The sequence below is a fragment of the Bemisia tabaci genome, chromosome 3, assembly GCF_918797505.1.
Source record: "Bemisia tabaci chromosome 3, PGI_BMITA_v3".
In the NCBI taxonomy this organism is placed as follows: Eukaryota; Metazoa; Arthropoda; class Insecta; order Hemiptera; family Aleyrodidae; genus Bemisia; species Bemisia tabaci.
The window spans coordinates 16,935,969-16,963,629 of record NC_092795.1 but is presented as its reverse complement, the minus strand read 5'-3'; the positions used below and the strand labels follow the sequence as shown (position 1 = coordinate 16,963,629).

At 41.6% G+C, this 27,661-nt stretch overlaps 1 protein-coding gene across 5 annotated transcripts in view; it reads left to right on the top strand.

The window, feature by feature from the left end:
• Evi5 (ecotropic viral integration site 5) overlaps positions 1-27,661 on the top strand; it is an 84,842-nt gene that overhangs the window by 34,273 nt on the left and 22,908 nt on the right. For 2 of the 5 annotated variants that reach the window (XM_019061993.2, XM_072297936.1), the window contains 2 exons: positions 17,597-17,824; positions 20,329-20,426. In XM_019061993.2, coding sequence (XP_018917538.1) covers positions 17,697-17,824; positions 20,329-20,426 — 226 coding nt within the window. In that variant the 5' untranslated portion in view covers positions 17,597-17,696. Of the gene's footprint in view, positions 1-11,376; positions 11,538-17,596; positions 17,825-20,328; positions 20,427-26,643; positions 26,771-27,661 lie in introns of those variants that run through there. The other 3 variants (XM_072297937.1, XM_072297935.1, XM_072297938.1) reach the window with 3 other exon arrangements.

The following is a 27,661-nucleotide window of genomic DNA, read 5'->3' as shown; positions in this document are numbered from 1 at the left end:
TTGGATTACTCCAAATGCAAGTTTATCCAAGTGACCTAGCATTGAAGAAGTACACAAAAATAAACTGTAACCACACTGATTCAATTTTTCTGCGCATATTAAAATTTACTCGGCTTCTTTTCCTCAAGGAGAGAGAAATTCTGCATTAAATTCTTATCTGATACTGATATTTGTCTGAATTTCATGCGGACCCGGCATTAAATTTTGCCCTCGAAACTTGCTCACCTTTCTCTTGCGCTCGTCACTTTTTACCGCCGCTAATGATCTCTCCAACTCTAATTCGTGTCAAATATTAATGACCTCTTAAATCAAAAGGCTTTTTATTTGACGCAATTACTCTCGCTAACCGGAACGAATCCAGTAGTCTACGTGAGGAATAAGAAATTTTGGCTTGTTTTTTCACTTACGAAACGACGAAGATAAAGGAGATTAAAGAAAAGGAGAGAGGTGTTGAAAAGGGAGATAAAGAAGAAGAGTAAAGAGCAATGAGTACTGGAAAAAAAGTCTCTTGGATCCAAAGTCTAGACTCTCAACAAATTTGACAAGCAAAAATACTCTTGATTTAATTCGATTTTTGCTTGAATCGAAAGGAAATCCGCCGAAGAGGCTATTGAGAGGCTTCGGTCTCGATTCAAGCATAAATCCGGTTGAATCAAGAGTATTTTTTATTGTCTTTAAGAGTCTGGACTCGGGATCTAAGATACTTTTTTTCCAGTGAGCACCCGACTAACATCCACAGAACATAGCTTCGTTGTTTCCAAAATGAGCCTAAAATGTTAGTTCCTTTATTGCACATAATTGACTCATTTAAATCAAGGGACTACATCCATCGAGACATGCATGTGTCGCAGGCAATCAGTCAAATCAGAAATTTTACCAAAAACCTAGGCTGATAGTCAAATTTTGACCATTTTCGAAGTTCTTATGTTTTTGAAAAAAGGCTCTCAAGTTTTCAGCGTTTGTAGAGTAAAAACCCATCAAATTCACAACATTTTCTAGTATTTATCTTCCTAAATGCTCCTTGCAAGCGTCAATGAGTTCAAGGGCTAGAGATCTTTACTGCTACCGTTGTATGATGCACATTTTTTAGTGATGTTTTTCCAACACAAGTAAACAATTATTCAATCTAAAACCAAGAAAATAACCATAATTTCAATTCATGTGAGATTATTCTACTATCTATCCGGGCATTTGACAAAATGCCTAATTTGATTATTTGCCCGCGACACATGCAACCTCATGGCTCAGAATAAAAGATACAGTTCCTTTTGATTTAAATACGTCCTAAAGTTGTCTATTTGTAACTTGTTATACGGCCCTTGCGGTGCAGGCGTTAGCGTCCTGGTTCTCACGTCGGTTCCCAGTGGCTTTTGACAAAATGCCTAATTTGATTATTTGCCCGCGACGCATGCAACCTCATGGATCACAGGGCTCATATCAGAATAATAGGTACAGTTCCCTTTGATTAAATACGTCCTAAAGTTGTCTATTTGTAACCTGTTATACGGCCCTTGCGGTGCTGGCTTTAGCGTCCCCGTTCTCACGTCGGTTCCCGGTAGCTTTTAATCACGGAGGAACCGAACACAAAAACTCATGCATCAATAGCCATCGTTGAATTTTCCGGGCCCCGCGGTGGAACCATCTTCGGCTTCGACGTCCGATGCTGGACCAATCAACACTCCTCCGTCGGCCGGACGAATCGCGGTCATCGGTCGCAGCCCGACCCCACATTCGGGAAAAACGTCCTAACCACGTCTTGGAGGAGTCACGCATGGCTCGTGGATATTCTATACTCTCTGCGTGGATACACGGCCGGAGCTCAGATCGAAGGATCGACTGCTGTTGCGAGTTTTTCCCGACCGCAGCCGCGCCGGAGAGTTCAAACACCGTAATTCAATTCTTCAATGCGGACCGGTTACGTACGAGACTCACACCGTAAGTACAAGAAGCCTCCCGGTCAGTCTTCGCGCTGTCCATGCGCGGGCACGTATCGGATCGGACCGCACGCTGCCGGTTTTACACCTGAGCGGAGTTGCCGTGGAAATCGGTAGTGGACAACTCTGCCGTGCTAAGGAAGAACGCCGTATGAACCTTCAGGCGTTGCCAAATTTCCTTTGATAAAACACGAATTTCTTCGGGAAATTGTAAATATTGTTCTTCCAATTTTTCAGACTATTTTGTTCACACTCTAATCTAAAATTTCTAAAAATTTCAAGGAAAAATATGCATTAATTTCGTCATAAATGCATGTTTTATCCGGGGAAATTTGGCAACTCTCGAATGTTCATATGGCGTTCTTCCGTAGCACGGCAGAACTGGATCGTGGATTGACGTGGACTCTCCTGTTTTCCTTGAAAAACCGGTGAAAATTTGGCGGCTCTATCCGTTCTGCCGTGGTAGCGAAGAGAGCAGTAAGTGCAAAAATGAAGTTTTCAGAAAACGAAATCAGGAGCGCCTAACTGGAAAACTTTATTGAAAGAAGCCTCTGTTCTTTTCAAATTGCCACTCATCATCCGGAAGACTTTCGAAAATCGTATAGATTATTCAAAATCGACCGATTTTACTTCAATTACATGAAGATGGTATTATTCATTTTCATGTTAGGCTGGTGTTAGACAAGACAGCTGTATGTAAGTGCTATCTTCTGCATGATTTCGTGGTTCCGTTTTAGGCACACAACAAACACATTTTCAAGTTAGGATTTGGCAGAAGAAGGCGGCACTTTACTTGAAAGCACTGTTTTCATTGGCTCTCTGGAAGAATAATGTCACTTACGGCTGCTTTGCCTGAAACTACGTCATTTTTTGCGCATTTGCAGCGTTCTCATATGTCTCGTTTTCACACAATCAAGATGAATTTCGACGTTTTAGCTGTTTCAGTGACTTCATCTAAAAGAGACTACACAAATTCTGAAGGAAACTCGTTTTCGAAAATTTGACACTCACTGCTCTCTCCGCTATATCGGCAGCGTTTTCACACCCTGCCATATTAAAGCATCAAGGATCCGATGATCAAGTATATTCGTTGGATGATCTTAGAAGAATAATTCATTAACACGATGCACTGGTGCATTCTGGTGCACAGTAAAACATTTGTAGTCCCGTGGAACAAAGTATACAGAAAAAGAACTTCAAATGACTTTCGGCCACTTTCGATGATCGTAGAGGATTGGATCGGGGATTATGTGCAAATATCTATCCGTCCCCGACTTCATTTTATCGTTTCCTTTGAACGAGGAAACGTGACTTTTGTTACGTCATGTTTGGAGAATTTCTCGCCGTAAACTTGCGCGATTCACTCGAAGAGCAGATCATCCTCAACCAATCAACTTCCGCAGATTTGGTCCGGAATTCGCACCGGCTTTCACTTTCCGCACTCAAGTCCAAGATCGGAGTCATGACCAGAGCCAGTCTGTCCGATCCGTCCGAGTGTTTGACGTATCGTAATAGACGAGAGTGATAAGAATCAGTTTGTCAATTTTATGATCTATACACGGAGAATAAAACTTCGTGCGTGGGACCCGAAGTTTAGGTCGTATGGATCTCTGAAGTTTTCGGATTGAGCATCTGAACACTTCAGGTCCAGCCGCTGAGGTTTGGATCATACATCTGAAACTTCAGTTTTTACATCTGAAGTACGTCGGTTTTCACATCCGAAAAACCTCGGTTCTCACATCTGAAGTACTTCAGATGTAAGAACTGAAGTTTCAGATGTGTGATCCGAACCTCGACAGCTAGATCTAAAGTGTTCAGATGCTCAATCCGAAAACTTCAGAGATCCATATGATCTAAACTTCGGGTCCCACGCACGAGATTTTCCGTGTAGTTACCCATTTGAGGTAGTGGTAAAGAATCGATTATTAAGGTGTACGTTGCAAACACCCTGTTCATCGATCCTTTTCCATAGGTTTAAGTGATAGACCAATCCACGCCTCTGATAAGAATTGTTTAATATTCGATGGATAAATAATTATTAATGGACCACCAGTTATGCTATAAGAATTAAAGCACCACAAGACAATAAGTATAGTTTGAAATATGTAACTGTGAAACAACGGTCCAAGTGAGGTGTCAAATGAAAAGTTTAAACGATTTGACAAAGGTTACCATTGAAATAATACAGTATATATTTTTTTTTTTTAATGTTTTGAACCCTAAAATTACGCCTTCGGTAATGTTTTTCCCCGACTTTACAGCAGTAATTTTTAAATTCGCATTTTCCCAAAATAAATGCTTGTGAATGTTGAAGTCTTGTCAGCGTCATGTACAATTACGTCCATAGCTAAAATACATTTTTGAAAAAAAAAATGTTGCTACCGCGATTTAAGTTTCAAAATATGCATTACACACTACCAATCAACTGCTCTATTTATCTGGGGGACAATTTCTCGGAAGCCAAATCACCTCTTGACCACGTTAAACAGAAAGGAATTAAGCCACACCAGCTACATATTTCGAAAAAGTGGGCAATTTAATTCTTTACATGAAAACGGTTATGCGGATTTTTGTGCAAATTTCAGTGAATTTCCTGCATGATAAGAAATAAATTCCTTAAAGTTTTCAGAGGAATCCGCACTAACGTTCTCTTGTAAAAAATCAAATTGCCCAGTTAAAGGCTATAACTGATGCGGCTTGGTTCCTCTCTTCTAACGCGGTCCATTTTCAGCTCGCTAAATTGCTCCTATTTACTCAGAATCAAGTTGATTATTTGCCTAATTTGACTTCAAAGCTTAAATCCGGCCGCGCGGATTTCCGCTCTCTAGCGGCGTTGCCATTATTCGTCTCGAAAGTCGCGCATTTCACTCATCTGCATGTATGATAGGAATTTCGGAAACTGCTCTGCAAATGGGCATCAGTCCGTCCTAAAGACGGATGAGTCTCGACCAGTCTCAATTTCGAAGTCCAGTTTTATGACGTCGAGGCGATTTCTCTGACTCCAGCGCGGAGCTGGTCGATCGAGTTCAGTATTTTGCATGATGATTCTCGTGATGATTCCTTCACACGTTCATTTTGATGGTTCCGGAGCCCACTTTCCGACTGTGGCGTGGCGCGCTTTGCGATACAACGATTATTATGTCATTTAAACCTGTGGAAAAGGATCGATTCAGCAGCGAACATCTTAATAATCGATTCTTTACCATAAGTTTAAATGGCATAACAATCGATATATCGCAATTCACGCTACGCCACTGCTTTCCAATATGCTGTGACCGCGAAAGAAAAGGAAATACAAAATAAATCCCTTATAGCTTTCTAATTTTTTTCACCTATTTTATCATTCATTCGACGTAATCAGGGTGTCTACAAGTCAATGTTTCATTATTTAAAGCTACTATGTTTTTCAAAGTTGATTTTCATCATTACTTTTCCGTCAGTTAGTCTGTTTTACGCTGATAAAGTGCATCCGAACTTTCGAATATAAAAATGCAGATGCGATCAACAGTCATGAAATTACGAGCTTTTTGGCAAATGCGCTTTTAATTAGTTTACTGTTAATCGCCGCGCTGTCTGGCACGCTCTGAACTTCGCTGCACAAGTTTAACCTTTCTACTTAACGGTTATTGAACTTGGTTCTAGTGTTATTTTCACGGCCAAGAATGCAAAAAGAGTCGTTTAATTCGATTTCCTTTCAACTGCATCTGCGAGTGGAATGTCTTTGTCGGTTTTCAACGGACTTTTGGCCTCTCATCAATTTCCCTCTTTCAATCTCGCCCCAATGATAGCAGTCCTAAGCATCCATTTCTCCCACTCTCTCTTCGTGCCTTTTCACGTTAAAATAACTCGAATAGTTGGAAAATATCAGTGTGCCAAGTTTATTTATGAAGACCGAACGGTGGTTTTTCTCATCAATCCAGTAAGTGGAAGTTTTTAGTGTATTTGCCGAAGAAAATACACTATTTTTAAGTATTACATCTTATTCGAAACGCCCAACCAATATTGTTCTCAAACGATTCCATTGCAGTTTTCAACTTCGAAAAAGTTATGAAGTTTAGCTCTTTATTTTTAGTCTCCAAGGATTATTAATAAATAATCTTATTTGCATTCTACTCCAGCAACACTTTAATTTCGGATTTATTTTACTGTTTTAATTTCGTACAGAACTATAGTTATGAATCTGGGGCTATCATAATGAAACAAAAAAATGGCTAAAAATACATCCGTCCTATTTTTAAAGCTTATCGTCTTGCGTCATGAGTTCTATTTCACTTACAATTAGTCTCATTTTGTGTATAAAAAAAACAACTTGAATGAATGTTAAGCCTCAAACGATAACGTGCGCGTAAATGTTAATTTTTTAAAGTTGATCATGTAACTTTCCGACAAGCACCCTCTACCAACCCAATCATGTGCATCTGAGGGCCTACTTCGGTGAAAATGCGGTTTTTGGCATTTGACCCCAAACCCGCAAAACCCTCATGTTTCGCCAAATTCGACCTTCAGACCCATCTTTTTGGCTCATCTTATCATTAATCTTTAAAAAAGACCGAAAATGACCATATCACGATGCCTTCTGTTAAATGTAGACCTTCAATGAGCGGAAAATCGCAAAGTTAAGGAACTTCAGGGTAGGCTCGAACGGCCCTTAAAGATACCATCCCTTTCGCTGATTTTTGAGCTCCATCAGAGGAAAAATTCGTACAATTTTCAGTCAGAAACTCCCAATAGTTCCCTATGCCTAAGTACAATTTGCGAAGGGAAATTTTGCAACGTTAAAATGCACTTAAGTTCTTTCTTCGGCGGCAAATACGAAGTGTGCAGAACGGCTCGTTTAGTAGTCTATTCTGTCGTTGTCTCCCTGACGAAGAAACGTAACTCCATTCCAAGGTTGCAAAATGACAATATTTGTCCAAATTTTGTCTGATTTTTGAATGAGATCAGAAGAAAAATCAGTGAAATTTTCAATGGAGATGTTGCATTTGTGAGGAATTTGCGATTTGACTGTTGATTCTAATGTAAAAGTTCGCGAAAAACACGATGGTGCCACTGGTTTTCTCTGAAATGAACTCCCAAGCTCAAAAAAAGCCCTCAAGTTGAGGCCAAAATGAAGGGGATATCCCACGCTATCCTGAGAGTTCACCTCTACATCAAAACTAACTCTCCTAGCAAAAAAAGGGAGCAAATACCTTGACAGGGCTGTCACTTTATTTGGGGACTCCAAAACTGAAAACACGGTAACCCTGCTAATGTATTTGCTCCCTATCTTTGCATGGAGAGTTTTTCTTGATGTAGAGGTGGACTCTTAGGATAGCGTGAGATATCCCCTCCATTTTGGCCTCAACTTGAGAGCTTTTTTGGAGCTTGGGAGTTGATTTTAGAGAAAACCAGTGGCACCATCGTGTTTTTCGCGAACTTTTACATAAGAATCATCAGTCAAATCTCAAATTCCTCACACACGCAACATCTCCATCCGCTCCCGTCTCTCCTGGCAAAAATGCAATTCGCGAAAGGGAAATTCGGCAACATTGAAATGCAGATAGGCTCTTTTGTGAACGACGCTGTGTGTTTAATGAATGACCGAGAAGCGCACCCGTTAGAAAGTGGAAACCTGTTGAAGCAAGAAGAAATTTCGTGCGGTGTCCAAGTTTGCATGTGCGGAGCTCATTAAGTGCCCGAGATCGTTTAAAGTTTATTGCTCTCGACGCTTTGTTTACGCTTTCAATAAGTAATGACGAGTTAATAAAGTCTAGTTAGCGGAGCAAACGAGGAGAGGTAGGTGCCCGGCTCGTCTGACCCTCGCGAAACGGACCACCAAGGCGTTAGTAACGCCGCGTTACTTGATATCAGAAACCCAAGTGTGCGCGCGAGCCTGTGGTTTATGGACCCATCGTTTCGTGAGTGGGGTCGTGAAATGTTATTTTGTCTAATTGAAGAGCCCGGACGGGCGCTTTTCATTGCGGAATGCGGAGGTGTTTTACAACCGTATATATCATCCCGGAAAATCTACCCTTGAAGAGGCGGGGGTGAAACGGGCACGCGGGCGGCGGCGCCTGCAACCCTTCGCGTGGTTGCAAGGCTCGAGGAAACTCGGGTGAAGTCTGGAGGTTTTCACCGGGGTTGAGAAAATTTATTCGGAGTGCCGTGGTTGGAATCGCACGATGTTCTCGTTTGGCCGTGGTAATCGTTAATTTTGTTTTTCCGCGTTGGAATTCCAAGGCATTGTGACACATGTGCGTGAGGGATTTTTTTCGTAAAGGCGGGAAAAAGTTATCAAATTTTAGTGTGTGTGTGTGTGAACGGGGTGTGGGGGGTGTCACGTATTTTCTTTTTCATTTGTGTATGTACCATAGGCAGAATTATAAATGTCGAGGAGCTGAAGGGAAACGTATTATGATGTGCCAGACATTTTTCTGGCAAAGCCAGGTGATAAAAGAATGTCCCTAAGAAATCCGAAATTATGTTGATGCAATCCCAGAAATTTAGAGAAAAGACAAGGAATTCTGGCACACGTAGACAAGCATTTTCTCGTTAAGCCAGGAAAAATTCAAAAATACTGGCAGGATATTGCCAGGATTTTCTATTCCATAAATCAAATTCAATCAAATAATCAGTTATCATTGCAAATCGCAAAGATTCCCACTCAGACTATTTTTTTCGGCATCCGTCGGTGGAGATAACAAACTGATATTTAAAATACTCGTTTCTAGAAAGCTTCGTGTTGATACTAAATCCCAGTGAGTAACTAGACTAGAAAGGTGACTGAACGTACCAATATTGTATGACACGAATTCCATGCAGCAACTATTCGTGTCCCTGTGAAGTGTTTTTGCCTAACCGTCGTTTTGAAGGAAAACCGTCGCACTCAAGCTTCCTTTCTCCTAGCCTTAGCTAATATCAAAAGTCGCCGCGCGTGAGTGTCAAACTCCAGCGACTCGTGGCAGACCCTTCAGAGAATCTGTTAATTCTCACCACCAGTTAGTTTTCAAATAAATGTGATTGGAATTTTCCCGCCCAAAATTTTAATTTGAGGAGGGCCTATTTTTCTAAGTTTTTATGGGGTTCCCCGAAATCTTCATCCACAGAGGGGTCTGGCCTTGCCAGCCAAGCTCCAGTTTTTCTTAATGGCCCTTACCACGTTTTTCCTCTCTCCTACCCCACTAACATTATGTGAAAGATGTAAAATCATACACACACTGGAAAAAAAAACACATTGGATCTAGAGTCCAGGCTCTTGAAAACATTGACAAGAAAAAATACTCTTGATTCAATCAGATTTAAGCTTAAATCAAAAGGAAATCCGCTCAAATTAGAGGCTTGGTTCTTGATTTAAGTAAAGATCCGATTGAATCAAAAGTATTTTTTCTTGTCGGCGTTTTTAAGAGTCTGGACTCTAGATCCAATGTGGTTATTTTTTCCAGTGCAATTTTCACCCGTATAGTTAATCCGTGAACTGAATCTGCTGCAAATTTTAATTTCGGAAGGGCTTATTATTTCAGTCAGTATGAGAGAACCCTTATCCGGCCGGGGGATTGAGATTGTCCAAACCCGATTTATGCCCCAATTTCGCCTAATGGCCCCTCCCTCCCTTCGCATCCCCCGCCGCAACAACCCCATTCCTCCGATAGCCGTTGCAGGCGGCCTACGGAACTGTGCCGAACGGAAACGAGACACGCCTCAATCCACCCCGACCGCATCGTCCCGGCCCGCGAAAACCGCGAACCGCGCCGGGTCTCGGACGGCGGTTACGCGGTTCTGCGCTCGCAGCCGCGAAGTAGGCCCAATTTTCTAGGTCAGGCGCGGGATTTAATGACACTCGGCGTGCATCGGGCCATTAGCCCATTAGCCCTTTCACACCTACCCCGCGGCCCGGCCGGCCGGCGCGGAGCCACCCCGAGAGCCCGGGATCCGGCGGATCTCCCACCCTCCCCCGCCCCGCTCGTCATCGTCTGGGTTATTGATCTGTCGCCGGGCGGGCCACCCCCGCCGCGTCCTGTCTCTCTCGCCCCTCCGCGCCGCCCGCAGGCTCCGTCCTCGTCTCTCTCCCCGTTATTCGTCCGCCGGCATCTCGGGGTGCATGTCCGTGTCCGCACGTCACGTCGTCATCTCAGGTGTCTTCGTGTCCGGCCGTGTTTAGTTTCGCGTCTTTTTCTCCCGTGATGGCACGTTTTCCCGCTCGTGTCGGGAGTCGGGTTGTTTTTTCAGGGGTTTTTCGGTGTTTCTAACGGTCGCCGTGAAACGACTGAGCTCGGGTTCGTCGCCGTCTCAGGTGTTGCTAGGTCCCGTTGAGGTTAGTTTCGTATTTTTTTAGTGGTGGCTTGATTATTCGTTCGTGTCCGAGGTCAGGTTCAATTTTGAGGGGAATTTTCGGTATTTTTCTCGGTCGTGGTAAAATTGGTGTCGAAGGTCAGGTTCAATTTTGAGGGGAATTTTCGGTATTTTTCTCGGTCGTGGTAAAATTGGAAATTCGCGCACGGCTGGATTGATTACATGGTGTGTTTCGATATGGATAATCGTGGATGGTAATTTTTGAAAGGCTCAATCAGATGGAGGTAAAAGGAGAGTGGTGATTCCCAAAAGTTCTCAATAGATAGAGAAGAATGGTTGTTACCACTTGTTAAAAGATGCGATTTTTCATAAAATTCGCGTGAACTTATTAAAGTTGCGTCAATTTTGGGTTTTTTTCTTTTTGAACCCGTGAGAAAAATTAATTTTAAAAAATAGGCTCCAATTTGAGCCCCGCGTGAGTGTTTCAAGAAGAACGTGAAAAATCTTTATTCAAAATTGTATATTTTAGGCGCATTTGAGTTGAGCTTAGCTCCTGCAAATTTGCAGGATGCCTCTCCGAATACTTCAAAATCGCTCAGGAAGTAATCATACAAGCCTATGCCTTAGCTCGCTCGTGGTAATGTAACATTAAATTTAAAAAAAAAAACACAGAAAGTCGTGATGTGGATGAATTTTCAATTTTAGTGAACTCACTCAAGTTCATGTGGGATTTCGCGATCAGTTTTCGATGGTTACCAGATTCCTATTGGTTTTTTGATCGCTGAAAATTTACTAGTCCAAACAAGATATCTGGCAGAATTCAGCGCCAATTCAATTACCGAAAGCTAGCAGGCCCCTTCCCCATGAGAAATTTTAACCGGGGACCAATCCCCTCTTCCACCACATCCCTGGGAAAAAAGTTCTGGTCACACGTCGCTATCCCTACCTTTCCCTGTCCAATTGTTTCCCCTGTTTCGCATCTCTTTCGTTTAATTGTCGACGTGTGATTTTAATTATTGATAAATTGTCATCTATAACTGCGCACCTCAATTAAAATTGCATTAATTTTAGTGTTGACGTGATGAAACTCGTAGAACGATAAACTACTTATACTTCGGAAGAATAATGCGTGTTTTTTGAGCAGTCCGCACGTAATTGTCGCCTTGCAGTGTCCTGATATTCTGATGCTCGCCCGTGGATCCTGTTGAGATATTGTAGACGGTCGATATTTGCAGTCGGTCAGGAGTTTGTTCGTTAGAAAAAAAGACCAAAATTAATCATGGTGCTACAAAAAATGATCCATAAAAAGCTGCAGAAAATCAAGAGCAAAAAGAGGTAAGCTCGCCTTTTAAACATAAAGTTTTCTATTTTACACGCATTACACTAGTCCATCTCGGTAGTATCCACCCTCTGTACATTATGAGTATTGCTTTCATAATATTAAAAAAGTTGCGTCGCTATTCGGTTGAAAAGTTTTGCTGCAGTTTTGGTCGGCAATTTCTCTAAAACATCATATCCATTGTTTTTCAGAACGTTTTTTTCTCATTTTTATTTCAAAATTTAAATTATGTTTTTAAATACTTAAATATCAATATAAATACTCTAAACTGTGAATACCGCACAATACCCCAGCAAAAAAAACCTGCAGGAAGAATCGGCAAAATGACCATGCAATACTCGATTAAAATACATCGTATTCTTGTAAAGATTGGCATTATTGTGACAATATCGGTTAAACACTCCATCTTAACTGGAAGAGGGTTCCTTCGTATTATCGTCGTGGATAGATAAGGTCACTCGCCTCGTTTTTCGAGGCGCAATTTGTGCATAAAAATCGCACGTAAAAACGCAGCGTTTGAATATGATCATTGATCTTATTATTTTTTGCCTCCATCAAATCTACGCGACCGGTGCAACTGACCCATTTGTGCCTCTGTTCTCATAACGGATTCATGGTTTTTTTTTTCTTCAGTGTATGATTTCTCCGCAAATCCAGTAGGTAAGAGTGGGCTTTGAGGAAAGGGGGGCCGGCTGGCGTGAAATAAAAGTAAAGTAGAGCAAATTTGTGATGCTGCGAAGAGATGCATCGAAGCAAGAAATTCCGCAGCGTCGCGGGATGGATGATGGCGTCATTATTTTCTCGCGGTTGAGATCATCTAAATCGACAACCCGCTCCTTCCTCTACTATTGATATAACCACTGTAACACGTCGAGAGAAGCACCAGACCGAAATGTTATAGTTAGGATATGTTATAGATTTCAGATTTCTCACCCAATTCCTTCATGTTTTTTTTGTTTCTATTATATGTGTTATACACGGAGAAAAAAACCTCGTGCGTGGGACCCGAAGTTTAGGTCATATGGATCTCTGAAGTTTTCGGATTGAGCATTTCACTTTAGGTCTAGCTGTCGAGGTTTGGATCACGCATCTGAAACTTCAATTCTTAGATCAGAAGTACTTCAGCTGTGAGAACCGAAGTTTTTCGGATGTGAGAACTGAAGTTTTTCGGATGTGAAAACCGAAGTACTTCAGATGTAAGAACTGAAGTTTCAGATGTGTGATCCAAATCTCAGCAGCTGGACCTTAAGTGCTCAGATGCTCAATCCGAAAACTTCAGAGATCCATATGACCTAAACTTCGGGTCCCACGCACGAAGTTTTTTCTTCCGTGTAGAAGTGTAGATTTCAGATTTCTCAGCCAGTTCCTCTCTCCTTAAAATTCGCAGTTTCGTTTCAGAGCCTTGTTTAACTCGTGTCAAGACAAGTGATCAGTGATTATTTAACTGATTATGGTTAGTTTGCAGGAAAATCTGCGAACAACAAACTGTTATAAACATGGTTTTGTCACACTCAGCACGCCTATTCTGACTGGCTTTTTCAGTGAGCTTATTCACCTCTTCTTCATCACCAAAGTTTAACGCGCTCCTCGACCCCCTCCTCCCTTTTTCCCAGAGCGTTACGTAATTTATGGATGGCCCTCAAGATACCAGTGAAGGGTCCAGGGGTCTACAAGTTCGGAAATAGTACTGATTTCGTAAGGGCGGTGCGGAAGTACTGAAGAAGTGCGGAAATTCCGCAAGAAGGCTCGGAATTTTTGTCATTTTTGTCGCAATTTGAGCGAGAAATCCAAATTTTTCAAATTTTGTCAATGAAGATACTGAAAAAGTACTGAATTTCCCTGTTGCTCACGCAGTTGACTTTGCATCCATAGGATGTAAAGTTAACTGCGAGGGCAGTGAAGGCAGCATCTTGGAATCACCAGACACCTTTTGGACATCGTAGGTGCTAAAACAGCATATTATTTTTTTCTGTGAAGTTCAACATTTTAGGGCCGACTAGGGGAGGGGCCGTTGCGGTAGTTTTGGGTTTTGAGCATCACCTTCGGTCATAAGGCGGAGCGCGGGCGCGGCGCGGTGTGAGATCAGTGGGAATTGGAGCGCGCGGTCAGCAAGGCGTCAATCAGCTTTCCGTTGCCATGTCGGTGTAAAACAATGAGAATGGAGCGTCGAATCCGAATCCTGCTCATTCGATCATTGTCTCCAGCCTCAACGACGGCTCCATTGTGACATGAGCACTCGAGGAGTGTTGCACAAGCGCCACGCCACGCCACGCTGCTCTCCGCTCTGACATCACAACACCCGCACTGGAAAAAAAAACATATCGACGGTGAAACTACCAAACCACGTATCTCGTTTGCGGTGTTTAAAAATCTACGCTCACATTTTATTTTTTTGAAGTAGACCAAATCAATATCATTCCTTGAAATTTTCACGGAATTTTCTCCGCACAAAGAGGAAAAATCACAGAAATTTTCAAGACTGGATGTTAAGTAGTTTTTCATTTAAAAAATAAAGTATGACAGGAAGTCTGCGACGTCGCAAACCGAGATACGTGGTTTGGTAGTTTCACCGTCGATATTGGATCTAGAGTCCAGACTCTTAAAAAAATCGACAAGAAACAATATTCCTGATTCAATCAGATTTAAGCTTAAATCAAGAACCAAGCCTCCTAATTTGAGCGGATTTCCTTTTGATTTAAGCTTGGATCTAAATGAATCAAGAGTCCTTTTTCTTGTCAATGTTTTCAAGAGTCTCGACTCTAGATCCAATGTGTTTTTTTCTCCAGTGCGTGCTGCCGTGCTAAGGAAAAACGCCGTATGGACATTCGAGAGTTGCCAAATTTCCTTCGATAAAACGTTTATTTTGGTGGCAAGATAAGAAAATGTTTCCTTGAAATTTTCATGAACTTTCCGTGAAATTGCGCACAAAATTATCCAAGAAATTGGAAGAAAAATATTCTCAAATTTTCCCGAGAATCCCTAATTTACCGAAGGAAATTTCGCAACGCCTAAAGGTTCATACGGCGTTCTTCCTTAGCATGGAAGCGTTGCTGTCTACGCTGCCGTCCTGTCGAAGAGATCAGTATGTACGAAACAGGGTATGACCAGCTTTTGAAATGTCTGGGGAAACCTGGACAAATAAGGGGATTTTTCAACGAAACGTGGGAATTTTTCTGCAGGCCGAAACATTTTATTATTCGTCTCAATCTGAAAAGACTCTGGGTTGATTGATTTTTGTGGAAAGCATTTTCATGAGAAATCACGACAAAAATCATTGGAAATCCATTGGAAAAGCGCGGTGTTCAGAAATGTTGAAAAGTGATGGAAAAGTTAGGGAGTTTTGTAATTCAAGAAAGCTTTGTCACCCTGCGGGTATGAAATTATGAGAAAAAGACCTTTTTAGGATTAGGACTAAGCGGAACAAATGTACAACGTAATTTTCCCTTTTTATTAAATTATCAGTGGGTTAGACTTCTTAAAATCTCAAAGATGACTGAAAACGGTCGATAAAGTTTACCTTTCACTGCGAAAGTTTTCGATGCAAAAATGATGGATACAACAAAATAAAAATTACCAGCTTTAAATGAATTAAAATGAATGAAAAATTGAGAGTGTGTGAAAAGAAGGGTTCGTCTGCACTCTATTCTGGCTTCGTATTGTAAACAATAAACAAGACGTTCCTAGACACCGCTCGGCGTAGACGTGACGTCATGCTGTTTAATTTAAAAAGTTTCCCCTCTAAAGCAGACGGCAATGAACAAGAGAGTTTGATCATGAATCGGTGCAGGAAAACCTCATATTTTGCCGAAATACTTGCTGTATTCGAGAAAATTTCCCATTTTTTAAAAAAATCTTCACATAGCCCTGATTCGTTGCGCTTTATGTGTACTTTGCACTCAGGATTTAGTTTCAATGGCGAAATGAAGATAGCATCTCATCCATCGTATTCTCAAAGTTGGGTGACTAATTCAATGAGCTCTGGTCGGAGCATGCTTCATTGAACCGTTAAACTTTAGTTTAAAACCTTTCAATTTAGGGTATGTGCCAAGTGGTTAGAGATTTTATTAATTTGTTCCAGAAGTTGATTTGTCGACCTCACGGACCTTTTCATCAAAAAGAAATATAATAAAATAATTTATCCCTGCACCTTGTGTACGCGGCTCAGGCAACCAAACTTACTTCACAGAGAAGCTGATTTGCGTCGAGCAAACTGAAGGGGATTTTGTAACCGGCAATAATTCTCCATAATTTTGCTGTAGTTTTGAAGCGTAGAGGCTAAGAAACATATTGATCTTAAATGATATCTGACATTTTGAGGTTTGAGATGGAAAACACCGGTTGAGATTTTGGAAGTTTTTCATTTACTTTTTTTTTCTCAATGCATGATCTGGTGGTAAGATCTCCTAGTCTTGGCGGAATTTTACCCTTTTTGGGTTTTTGGCAGTTTTAAATAGACGTAATTAAAATAATCTACGTATCACGCCACTTATCACATATAAAAGAGAATTCCGCGCAGTATCCACAGAATTGTTGTGAAAATCGTGTATTTCACGTTTAAGGGCTCGCTTCAAGACAAAAATACATCGATGCCCGCGAAAATTATCAGTATCGGCTCGAAAAATCTCCAGGCGTAACTTGAAACGAAAAACGATCTTAAAGAGACGGAGAGCTTAATTTTAGATATGAACGCCATTATGAAAATTAAAAACATGGAATTAATAAGCTAGATTATACCGGAACCTTTTGAGAAGATGGAAGGGAAGCGTTCGAGAAAAATTGTTCTTTCGACAGGTAGCAGGTGTTCTCTTAAACCTTCGCGACGTGTTCAGAACCATTTCTTCTCGATTAATTTCCCATTTCCCGCGGCGCAAGCTGGAGAAGATGGGAGGAAAATGAGGGATCTGAAGGTCCAGTGGGAGAGAAAAAGACTTCGCTGCGAACATTTGCGTCCGGATTTCAAACGAGGCTAGGGATTTTACCACGCGATGTGAAAGCTCGAATCCTCTCCTCCCTCGATCAATCATAGAACAGGTTGTTTCCAGACTTCTGGAAAAAATTTGCCGGCATGTTTGGGGTTTTCCTGGCTGAAATGACGAAAACTTTTTACTTTTTGGGCCGTTGATGCATGAAATGTGCATAAAAACGAACAATGCCTCACGGGAAAGTGGCATGGTTCTCTTCAAAATTCGAATCTTCAAGATCCTAGAAAACGATCCAGAAAACAGAAAGTTCGGAATTCCATTCCGTCGCGTAATACCTAATTTACCAGGATCTTGATTACACAGATTGGATTGAAATTGGAGTGAACAAATGACGCCGTTTGTACTTTTTTCATTTCTGAAATTCATGGAAAAATCAAGGAATTCTTGCCAAAAACTATCGGATAATTGGGAAACATTTTGCACTTTGGTCACGAAAATCTTTGAATTTTTAATTCATTTGAGAGGTAATAGACGTCCGATATACAGGGCGATCCAAAAGTCTCGCACCACCCCCTTAACCCTGAGGGTTCTTGCCTATTTTCAGAGTGGCTCCCTTAAAATTTTGGGGAGTCTCAAAAGTTGTTTTCTTTGATTTATAAGCACTCGCAGGATGTCAAAACTCTATCTCGTGTTGTTCATCAAAAGTTACAGGGGTCATCTCTCGAACTGGTGCACAGTGGATCCAGTTAATTAGAGAGGTTGGATATGAAATTTTCGACTAAAACTGCAAATTTTGGTATTTATGTCGTCACATTTTCATTTCAAGGGATGTTTCAGGTAGGAAATTTTACGAGAAAACCAATGGAATCACTTTTAAGACCTTAAAGTTCTGTATGAACGGAATTATGAGCTTTCAAAGTTTCCAAATGTTGTCCGACCTTCCCCATTGACTCGATCCACCGTGTGGCAGTACGGGACTTTTGGATCACCCCGTGTAAGTTTAAGGAGACACGGGGTGAAAGATGAAAAATACGAAAAAACTAACTCCTACCATATTGTCTTTTGATTTAAAATGTTTTACTTTGAGGTGTGAGCTAATAACTGATGGATGTGGTGGTTTTTTTCTGTTTCAGAGGTCACCCTGGCACCGTCTCTAATGGGCTTGGATTGGTCAGCGGAGGCGGCGGAGGTGGCGGTGTGCCGAGCCGGGGCTCGCGGAGCGACTGCGAGGCCATGATGATGGTGGCCGACCTCTCATCGGCGACCTCCCCCGAATTCAACAATAACCAAGTTTCGCCCACCCCCGCCCCCCTCCCGCCGGAGGAACTAGCACTACTCGCCAAGCTGGAGGAAGCAAATAGGTGAGCACAAAATCTCTCCCTCTTTACACCGTTTTTATAAAGGTCAGTTTTACCCCAGTTGAGCCCAGTGCAGACGCTGCCAAATGGGTTTAACTTTCGCAGAGATAGTTCGATGGACCAGATTTAACTCAGAATCAGTGAAAGAAGTTTAGATGACTTCGCGCCTTTCGACGGACCACGATGAAAAAGCCGATCTCATAGACTGCGCCATTCGTATTCTACAAATGTTGAAAGGAGTGTATGTGGCCAAACGGGTGTATCAGTGATTCAGGAACTTCATCATTTACTTACTTACCTCCAGCTAAAACCCCTGACAAGACCTCACCTCAGACAGCATGTCAGATTTTGAGCCTCCCGTTGAGCAAAGCCAGCGCAGAGCGCCCATGATGGACCATATCAGGACCAAACAAGAGGTTTTAAGGCGCACAAATTTCCCAGCCTCCAGGACTTTATGTCCACCTACCTTTCGTCCATTAAATAAGTGTCCACCGCTATTTATGACCACTAAACGTTCAGTCCAGTCTTTATTAAGTCCACATGATTTAATGTCCAACCATGAATATGTCCAAAATTGTCCAAATTGTGGACATGTTATGTCCACATTTTTTTCTTCTCATTTGAATGACAGGAACCACCTCAAAAATAAATGCATACTACTACTATTTCATTCTTAAAAACATTTCATTCATGAATCAAGTCATGAAAGAGAACAGACTCTAAGAGCAGATAAAAACATATGTTCATGTGTACACTGTACGGATATGATAAAATGAAAACCAAAGCGAGAGCCTAGGAAACGATCCAATGCCAAATTAAACATTTTTCAGTAACAGATGCAGTCAAAATTGAAAGTCCTCTGTAACTAGTTATTTCGTGCGCCTTCAATCTTGTAGGATACTGTGCAACGCCTCTGACGCGAAATAGTTGCTTAAAGCGTTGCGGCGCGGCAGGCAACCAGCGTGACCCGCGCACAGGCGCCTACAAACCTAAAGGGATACTTCACGCGTTGCGCAATGCGTGAAGTATCCCGTTAGGTTTGTAGGCGCCAGTGCGCGTTCTGCGCTGCTAACACGCCGCTCCACTCTGTGTTAGGCTCTAATACTTAAACTCGCGGAGTCAGCGTTTTTCAACTCATAATTTTGAAATGTTTGAAAACTCTGCATGAATTATTCTTATTTAAATTGATGAAAAAGAAATATGTACTCCTGGAAAATATAATGCGTTTTTTGTAAATATAATAGTGGTTCCGTATCAAATTTAATGATTTCCAAAGCATTCAAATTTATTCTTTTATGTTTTGGGCTTTTACTGTGCTGCAGCGTGGTGTAAGCGCAACTAAACGCTCAAAATTGGACGTATGTGACTCAAAGAGGCCGATGTACAAATAAGTTAAAAACAAAAAATTGCGAATCTCATTGAGATTCATATCGATGCCATTGCTTGGGAAAGGTTTTACAAATATTTACCACGTTTTAAAAATGTAAATGTTTTTAAAACGAAGTTATCAATTTCATTGAAAAAAAAAGAATGTACATTTAAGGCATATTTTATATCGGAAATTTCAAGGATAGAAATGAAACCAAGTATTTACCAAAGACAATTTGAAAAGATGAATCAAAAGAAGAAATTAACATTTCATTTAAAATATGAGTTATGATGACAACACCTCATTCTCTCTTAATTTTCTCATTTCGATATTGTCAATATAATTTTACACACGGACTAAAATATGACGCTTGAATTTGATTTTAGTGGACTCTACATTTGTGGACTTAACTTAGTGGACGTTTAAGTAATGGACTTAACAATAGTGTGGGCTTTAGAACTGTGGACGAAAAGTCTGTGGACGTAAAAGAAGTGGACATAAAGTCCGTGTACCGTAAATCGAAGCACCCTCATCCTCTCCTGAATTTTCATTTGCTGTTATCCCTGTAACTCAGCAGATTGGTGTCAAAGTCTGGATTCGTGTATATGCTAAAAATATGTACATGTATGGCAAAAAGAAGAACAATGAAACAATGATAATGTTTGTACAAAAAAAAAGCTTACGCTGTGAGTTCTGCTAATTTTGTCAAATCTCGTTATTGCTCTTTACACTCCCACTTATTGATGTACTAAAAAGGTACTTTTTCATTAGAGGACCATATAAATATGGCTCCCTGTGCCAAATCCGAATAAGTCTGAAGAATTTTACTTCGAGATATTGATATTCCCTCACATTTTTCTTTTAGGATGGACGTAGTTTTCAAGTAATGCACATGTTTTCCACTCCAGGACCTGGAAAAGCTTAAAAATTATAATTATGATCAATTACGCTTTCATATTGTTTCGATACTAAATATTCGCCACCCGCAAATCTGAAGCAATCGTGACAAATATAGCTTGTGAAACCACTGTCTTCTTTACGAAATAATGTTGCAGCTTGCACCCAATTCGGAAGCAAACTTTTTTTTTTTTTTTTTTTTTTTTTTTTTTTATTAAACCCTTTCCTCTGTTTGTTTCAGACTTATCGAGTCCGACTCGAAATCCCTGCACTCCTTTTCGAACAACAGCGGTCATTCCAGGAAAAGCTCAGACACCTCACAAATATCCCTCACATCCGGTAAGAACCAGTGATTACCTAAACTTAAATCTTTTTCACTTTCGAACACAGGTATGAGCGCAATAAAGTTTCGTGGGCAAGGCATGTATTTGTTCGTCATCGAAAGTTCTTTCCGACTTACAAAGAGGAACCTCTCGGATCCTTTTCTTCATCGATCAACTAAAAAACTCAACATTTCTTGATCGATGTGAGTTACCGCCTGAGAGAAGGGACCTCAGGTAATGGAGGTGTTGCATGTGTGAGGTATTTGCGAGTTGACTGTTGATTCTTATGTAAAAGTTCGCGAGAAACACGATGGTGCCACTGGTTTTCTCTGAAATTAACTCCTAAGCTCAAAAAAAGCTCTCAAATTGAGGCCAAAACGGAGAGGATATCCCACGCTATCCTGAGAGTCCACATGTACATCATGACAAATTCTCCATGCAAAGATAGGGAGCATATACATTGACAGGGCTGCCACTTTATTTGGGGACTCCAAAACTGAAAACACGGCATCACTGCAAATGTATTTGCTCCCTATCTTTGCATGGAGAGTTTGTCTCGATGTAGAGGTGGACTCTCAGGATAGCGTGGGATATCCCCTCCATTTTGGTTCAACTTGAGAGCTTTTTTTGAGCTTGATAGTTGATTTCAGAGAAAACCAGTGGCACCATCGTGTTTCTCGCGAACTTTTACATGAGAATCAATGGTCAAATCGCAAATTCCTCACACATGCAACATCTCCATTTTTGTGTAATGCCAAGAAGGACCCATAACGCATAAAAGGTAATTTTCAATATGCAAGTGATTGATTATCACTATTTTCTTACCTCTTTAAATAATTTTCCCCGAAAAATTTTGGTAGAAAAAAATTCGATAAAAAAATTACATTTGATCCTGGGGTCTCCGAGGTTGTTCGCGTGCTTAAAAACGGTCTCAGTTACCAACATAATTCAGGAGCAATATTTTCTCATTGCAGCATTCATAAAGCTGTATTGCTCTCGTGCGCTTGAGACGGAGGGGGAAGTCTTTCACTTAACGTTGCTGACAATGAGTTGAATCTAAAGTGAATACCCCCGGATGCCGGGCTGAACAAATTAACGTCAGCTTTCATTGCATTTGGCACATATTCTGAGTAGGCAGCTCATTTGCATGTCGTTTGTTCCGATCACGCCCCCCCTTCCCCCCTGGGGTTCCTGTACTCCCCTCTGGGTGCCCCCTCTTCCCAGCGGCTCGTTTGTCGTACCTATGCGTCACTTGGAACCCAATCACTCGGTGTAAGTGAGTGCGTCAACTCGTTAGCCACATGCTCACCGCTGCCGTGCTAAGGACAAACGTCGTATGAACCTTCAGTCGTTGCCAAGTTTTCTCTGGCAAATCACTAATTTTCAGGACATTTTTAAATATTTTTCATGCAATTTCTCTGATAATTTTGTTTGTAATTTGACCTAAAGTGTCTGAAAATCTCAAGGAAAGATATTCACTATTTGCCTCAAAAATAAACATTTTATCGTAGAAAATTTGGCAACTCTCGAATGTTCATACGGCGTTCTTCCTTAGCACGGCAGACCAGTAGTTGACATTTAAACGAGAATGGATACCTTGAATTCTGCAACCTCCAAGGTCGGCGGTCTCATTGTTGGAGGCTTTGCTTGTTTATCTTATAATTAAGAATCTTTCGAACTAAATCCATCGTTATACCAGCATAGTTGAAGAAACAGATGGTGAAATAGGCAGGGCGTCCACAAGTCCAATAATAATTTTAGGAATGTTATATTTGATTTTGGTCTAACACTTTATCGAGAAATCTTTACATACAGCCTAAATTTCGTACTTACACATTTCCCTACGGTGTAAAGTCATAAGCTGTGACAAATGACCCCACCAAGTGTTGTCATTTCTAGTTTAATGGCTCTAGATTTCCACCTTTCTTTTTCTTGAACTAAGTGTTCATTCCCGCATTGAAAGAGAATAAACAATAAATTTTCACATAATTGCGAAGTTTCCCGAAGGATCAAGATGGAGAAGGGAAAGAAAAAACGGATTTCGTGTTTTTTTGCTACGCGACCATATTTATTAAAAAAAGGGTCGTACCAATACTGTACATAATTCCCATGTAATCTTTTTCTGAATTATGCAGTAAGCTAAAACCTTGTTTGAACATACTTTAACATGAGGGAACTAAGTTTTAGAGGGAAACCAGTTTCTGTTGATATGTCTGTATATTTATCGTATAATGCATAAAAATAGATTTGAGCGGTAGCACAATGTATGTGACCATGACCATGACCATCCTCCCACTCCCACTCGTTAAATTCTCCGCAAAACGAGTGATAAACTGAAACGCCTTCAAATATTGGGTAGGCAAAAGGTCGCACTGTGAAGTTCGAATAGTTATCTAGCCACCTCAATCGCCCAATCTTCACTTATGTTGTGAGACACAGGATATTGCGGTTTCCTTTTCACATATTTATGTGACCGTTTTCGGATTATGGGGCTATGGTCCGCAAAAACTGAACATTGAGTAATCAAACCCTAGCCTTAAGTACAAAAAAAAAAAAAAAAAAAAAAAAAACATTTTGGGACGTAAACGTCAACCCAAACTCCTCAAAGTAAATTCTTGAAAATTTCCTCGTTTTTTCTTCTCCCTGCAAAGAAAACTCCGAAAAAACTTTAAGAAATTACATGTATTTATTTGTTCTTCTTCTAAAAAATCAAATGGGAGCGGATATTCTTTCATGTATTAAAGTCGCTTTCACAGCGCGCCCGGGCGCTCTGCGACACCTGACCGCCACTCTTGTCTGTCGACCTAGAGGTCATCTGGTAAATGACATCTTGTAATTTCATCTTGAATGCCACCTATCCACGATTTTGCTGGACGTCCCGTTCGTCTTCTCCCAGGAGGAACCAAATCCAATATCTTCTTAGGCAATCTGTCATCCGCCATTCGTTGAACATGACCATACAAGCGGAGATTCTTAAACACCGCCAATGAGATACATGATCTGGTAGCTTCACAGTCGACATGGCAACGTCTGAAGGCTCATACAGCGTTCTACCTCAGCACGGCAGCATAAGAGCATGTGTTAACCGTAGCTCATACAGAAATTATCCTCTCATCATACTCTCTTCTGTAACACGGAGTTTTCCAGTCATTTTGGGTGTACTCGGCGCTCCTGTTTTGCATGCTACGGAAGCGAGCGAGCGAGCGAGCGGTGGTTGCGTCTGCAGCGGCGCGGCGCACACTGGACCGAGTCAAAAGGGGAGGTCGGACAAAAAATTTGTAACCAAAACTGCAAATATTGCAATATTTAAATCATCTAATTTCAAATTTTAAGGGGTGTATCTGAAGGAAAATTTCACGACAAAACCGATGAAACCACTTTTAAGACCTCAAAGTTTTGTATGATCGGAGTTGTTAGCTTTTAAAGTTTTCAATTTTTGTCCAACCTCTGCCATTGACTCGATCCACTGTGCGGCGTGCGCTCCCGTGCGTGCTCGCGTGTCCCGTGTGCTCGCACCGCACCGTTGGCCCAACTGCGACGGTGTCAGTCTTACTGGTGCGAAGACGGTCCCACCACCGGCGGCCACCACTATGTTACCGTGCTAAGGAAAAACGCCGTATGAACATCAGAATGTTGCCAAATCTCCTCTCAGAAAATATCTATTTTTGAAGGAAGTTATCAATAACTATACGTTTCCCTGAAATTTTCAGTCTTTAGATAAATTTCGAAACGAAACGCCTCGAAAAATCCGGGAAAATCGGAGGAGAAATACTCTAAAATTTTCCGGAAAATTCGTTGTTATTCGAAGGAAATTCGGCAACGCTTGGTGGTTTATTCGGCGTTCTTCCCGAGCACGGCGGTATGCGCCACGCCAGCCGAGCGAGCAAGCGGCAATCAGGTGTTTGATTATGCAACCTCGAGCGCCGCCGAGCCGGGCCGACCGGCAAGTCAAGCTTCCAAAGCGAGCGCCCGCCGTTGTCAGGTCGCGCCCCGCCAGTCCAAAATGTATGTAAATAGGACTGATTTAATACAGCCTAATCGGGGAATCAAAAATTTATAACTCAGCCAATAATAATAATAAAAAAAAAAAAAATTGGAGAAAATCCGGGTGTATGAAATTTATGTCAACTCCCTGATAACCTGTGGGAAGACCGAGCTTTGTGGCGATTAGGTGTCGCAAAGCGCCAAAGAGCGCTATAACAGCGACTCGTATGTATGTATGTATGAAATTTATGAAGCGCGTGACGGGCGCATCCAGGTCTTCTGAGGAGTCGGATTTGCGCTCAGGGGCCCGAGATGATCAGGGGCCCCAAGTCCTAAAATTTAAGGGCCCCATCACATAGGCGGATCCAAGGGGTGCGGGTGCGCTTTGCCGTGCTAAGGAAGAACGCCGCATGAACGTTCGAAAGTTGCCAGATTTCCCCCAATAAAATGTTTATTTTCAAGGCAAGTTATGAATATTTTTCCTTGACATTTGTAGGAACTTTAGGTGAAATTGCGAACAAAATTATCTAAAAATTGGGAGAAAAATATTTACTATTTCTCCAAGAAATTTCTGCTTTATCAGAGGAAATTTGGCAACGCCTGAAGGTTTATACGGCGTTTTTCCTTAGCACGGCAGCCTAGGAGGCGCACGTTCGAAAAAAGCAGGGAAAAAAGGAAGAGACGGAGGAAAGAAGCAGAAAAGACGCTCATATTTGGTAGTTATTTATGCCGAAATTGACTCAAACGACATACTTGATAATGTAAAATTTCGAAAATTTTCTCAGGGAAGCCTCTAGGACCTTCCCTCCGCCCGCGGCGTTCGAAGAGTCTAGATCCGTCTATGCCCCATGACACTCAAAATCCAAGACTCAGGGGCTGTTTAAATCCGCCTTTTAGCGGGTCAGGGTCAACTTATATCTGGTCCATACCAAAGACTTAAAGACGAAGCGCTAGAAGAAGAAAATAAAGCCACCTCTCCTTTGACAGCAGAACAGCAGAAAAACTAACTTTATCTGAGATTCCTGTAAGATTCCTCCTTGTTACCAAGCCAAAATAGGTTTATCATGAAAATTCACCATCCTAACTTTATTCATTTGTTCGTTTTAGTCAAATAAAACGAGATTAGAAGAAGAAATGTGGAAAAATCAAGAGGGCAAATTCAAATCAAATTTCATTTCCCGCGCATGGATTCACAGCGCCAGAATGGCTTCACTTCTTCCCCGTGCTTTTAGATACGAGCGCTCTGTCTTAATGTCTTTGGTCCATACTCTCCCTATAAAGGACCTCTAGATCCTCCAGTCGCCATACTCTTCTCATAAATGTACATACGATCTTGAACCTACCGCATGTTGGTCCTCCCCGACGAATATCGACGGTGAAACTACCAAACCACGTATCTCGGTTTGCGACGTCGCAGACTTCCTGTCATACTTTATTTTTTAAATGAAAAGCTACTTAACGTCCAGTCTTGAAAATGTCCGTGATTTTTCCTCTTCGTGCGGGGAAATTCTGTGAAAATTTCAAGGAATGATATTGATTTGGTCTACTTCAAAAAAATTAAATGTGAGCGGACATTTTTAAACACCGCAAACGAGATACGTGGTTTGGTAGTTTCACCGTCGATATTAGAGTACCTATATTGAGAGAGTATGGCCACTGGGCCCCATGGAGAGGCTTAGGACCCAAAAATGGCGGTGCTTTGTTTTGGTTTTTGTGGCTGGGAGGGGGGTCATTGCCAACTTTTGACGGTTATCACCAGCCGCACTTGCTGCCAACCTTACTACATCTAAGATCATTTTTCTCAAAAATTGCACACGATTAGCCTTAAAAATATGTGAAAAAGTCGCAATAGTGCATTTGGGTAAAGTTCTCGTTACGATAAGCAAAGACAACTACATTTTGAATCATTCTGCATTACATTAACTTTATGGCGTCCGCCATTTTTGGGTCCTAAGGGCTCCATTTAGCCTAAGACGGCTGAGCCAATCAGAGGTGGTAACCCCAGTGGCCATACTCTCTCAATATAGGTACTCTAGTCGATATGTGCCCTGGCTTGACTCCCCTCTCCTTCCAGTTCCCCCGATGACTGATGACTCAAGCCGGCATCAGTGTCGGTGTCTTGGAGCGCCGGCACGCCCGCTAGTGGTCGTCGCGACGCGCTCCCGCGGCGCTGCCAGTACGGTCGCCGCGGACGCTTCAGTAAGTACCCGATCGTCGCGTCGTCGTCGGCCATCGTCAGTGCACGGCGATTCGTTTCAGATCATCGGACGTGCCACGCTTCCACTTCCACCCGACTTCGGTTTCTTACCTGTGTTTTCGTCTCCGTCCAGTTCTCCCTCCACCCCAATCGCGCGCTCGAAAATTTTTGAATTTCGGGTAACGACCTGTTCTGAATTTTGTTTCTACTGTAGGTGACACTTGATTTTCGTCGGTGCGTGCTGTGTAGAAGAGGCTAAAATAGTTTTTTTTTTCTTTCATTCGTGTTATTTTTTTGCTATTTTTCCGTAAAAAACACTTTGGTCCTTCGCTTCATCCCCCAAGATTACGGTGATATCCGTATTAACTATTGGTGCAATCAGCATTCCCATACAACCTGTTCTGAATTTTGTTTTTTCTGTAGGTGACACTTGATTTTCGTCGGTGCGTGCTGTGTAGAAGAGGTTAAAATAGTTTTTTTTTCTTTCATTCGTGTTATTTTTCGTAAACATCACTTTGGTCCTTCACTTTATCCCTCAATATTACAGTGATAACCCGCGTGTTAACTATTGGTGCACTCAGCATTTCTATCTGTGCAGGAAAACCAGCCACGCCTCCCCGTCAAAAGCTCAGAGCGAACCAAGCAGTTCGTCCAGAAAGTTTGTGTGTTATTCGTGGCACAGATTTTTCTACGCATTGTAAGGGTTAACTATGTGAAGAAGAATCGAGGGAACCAATAAATGTCGTGAAATGATGAAAATCGTGGAAGGCCTAGGAAATTTTTGTGGAATCTTTCAGGAAATGTCTCTAAGGGTCTCGGCAAACTTTTCACTCTGTCTATTGGCTGCTTTATTAATCGTATGAAAGTTTTCTCTACTCCTTCGCAAAGAAATTTTGGGAAAATTCACAGAGTTATTCTGTCGCCCCGGAGGGAATTTCATCGGTAAAATCAGAGATATTCAGGGAATTTTAAAAGCCGAATCCGGCTTGCAACCTTTGTTTCAACCTAATCCAACCTCCTCGCAGATAGTTTTGAGTGGATTCCCTTTTAGGGAGAGTATCTTCATTCTG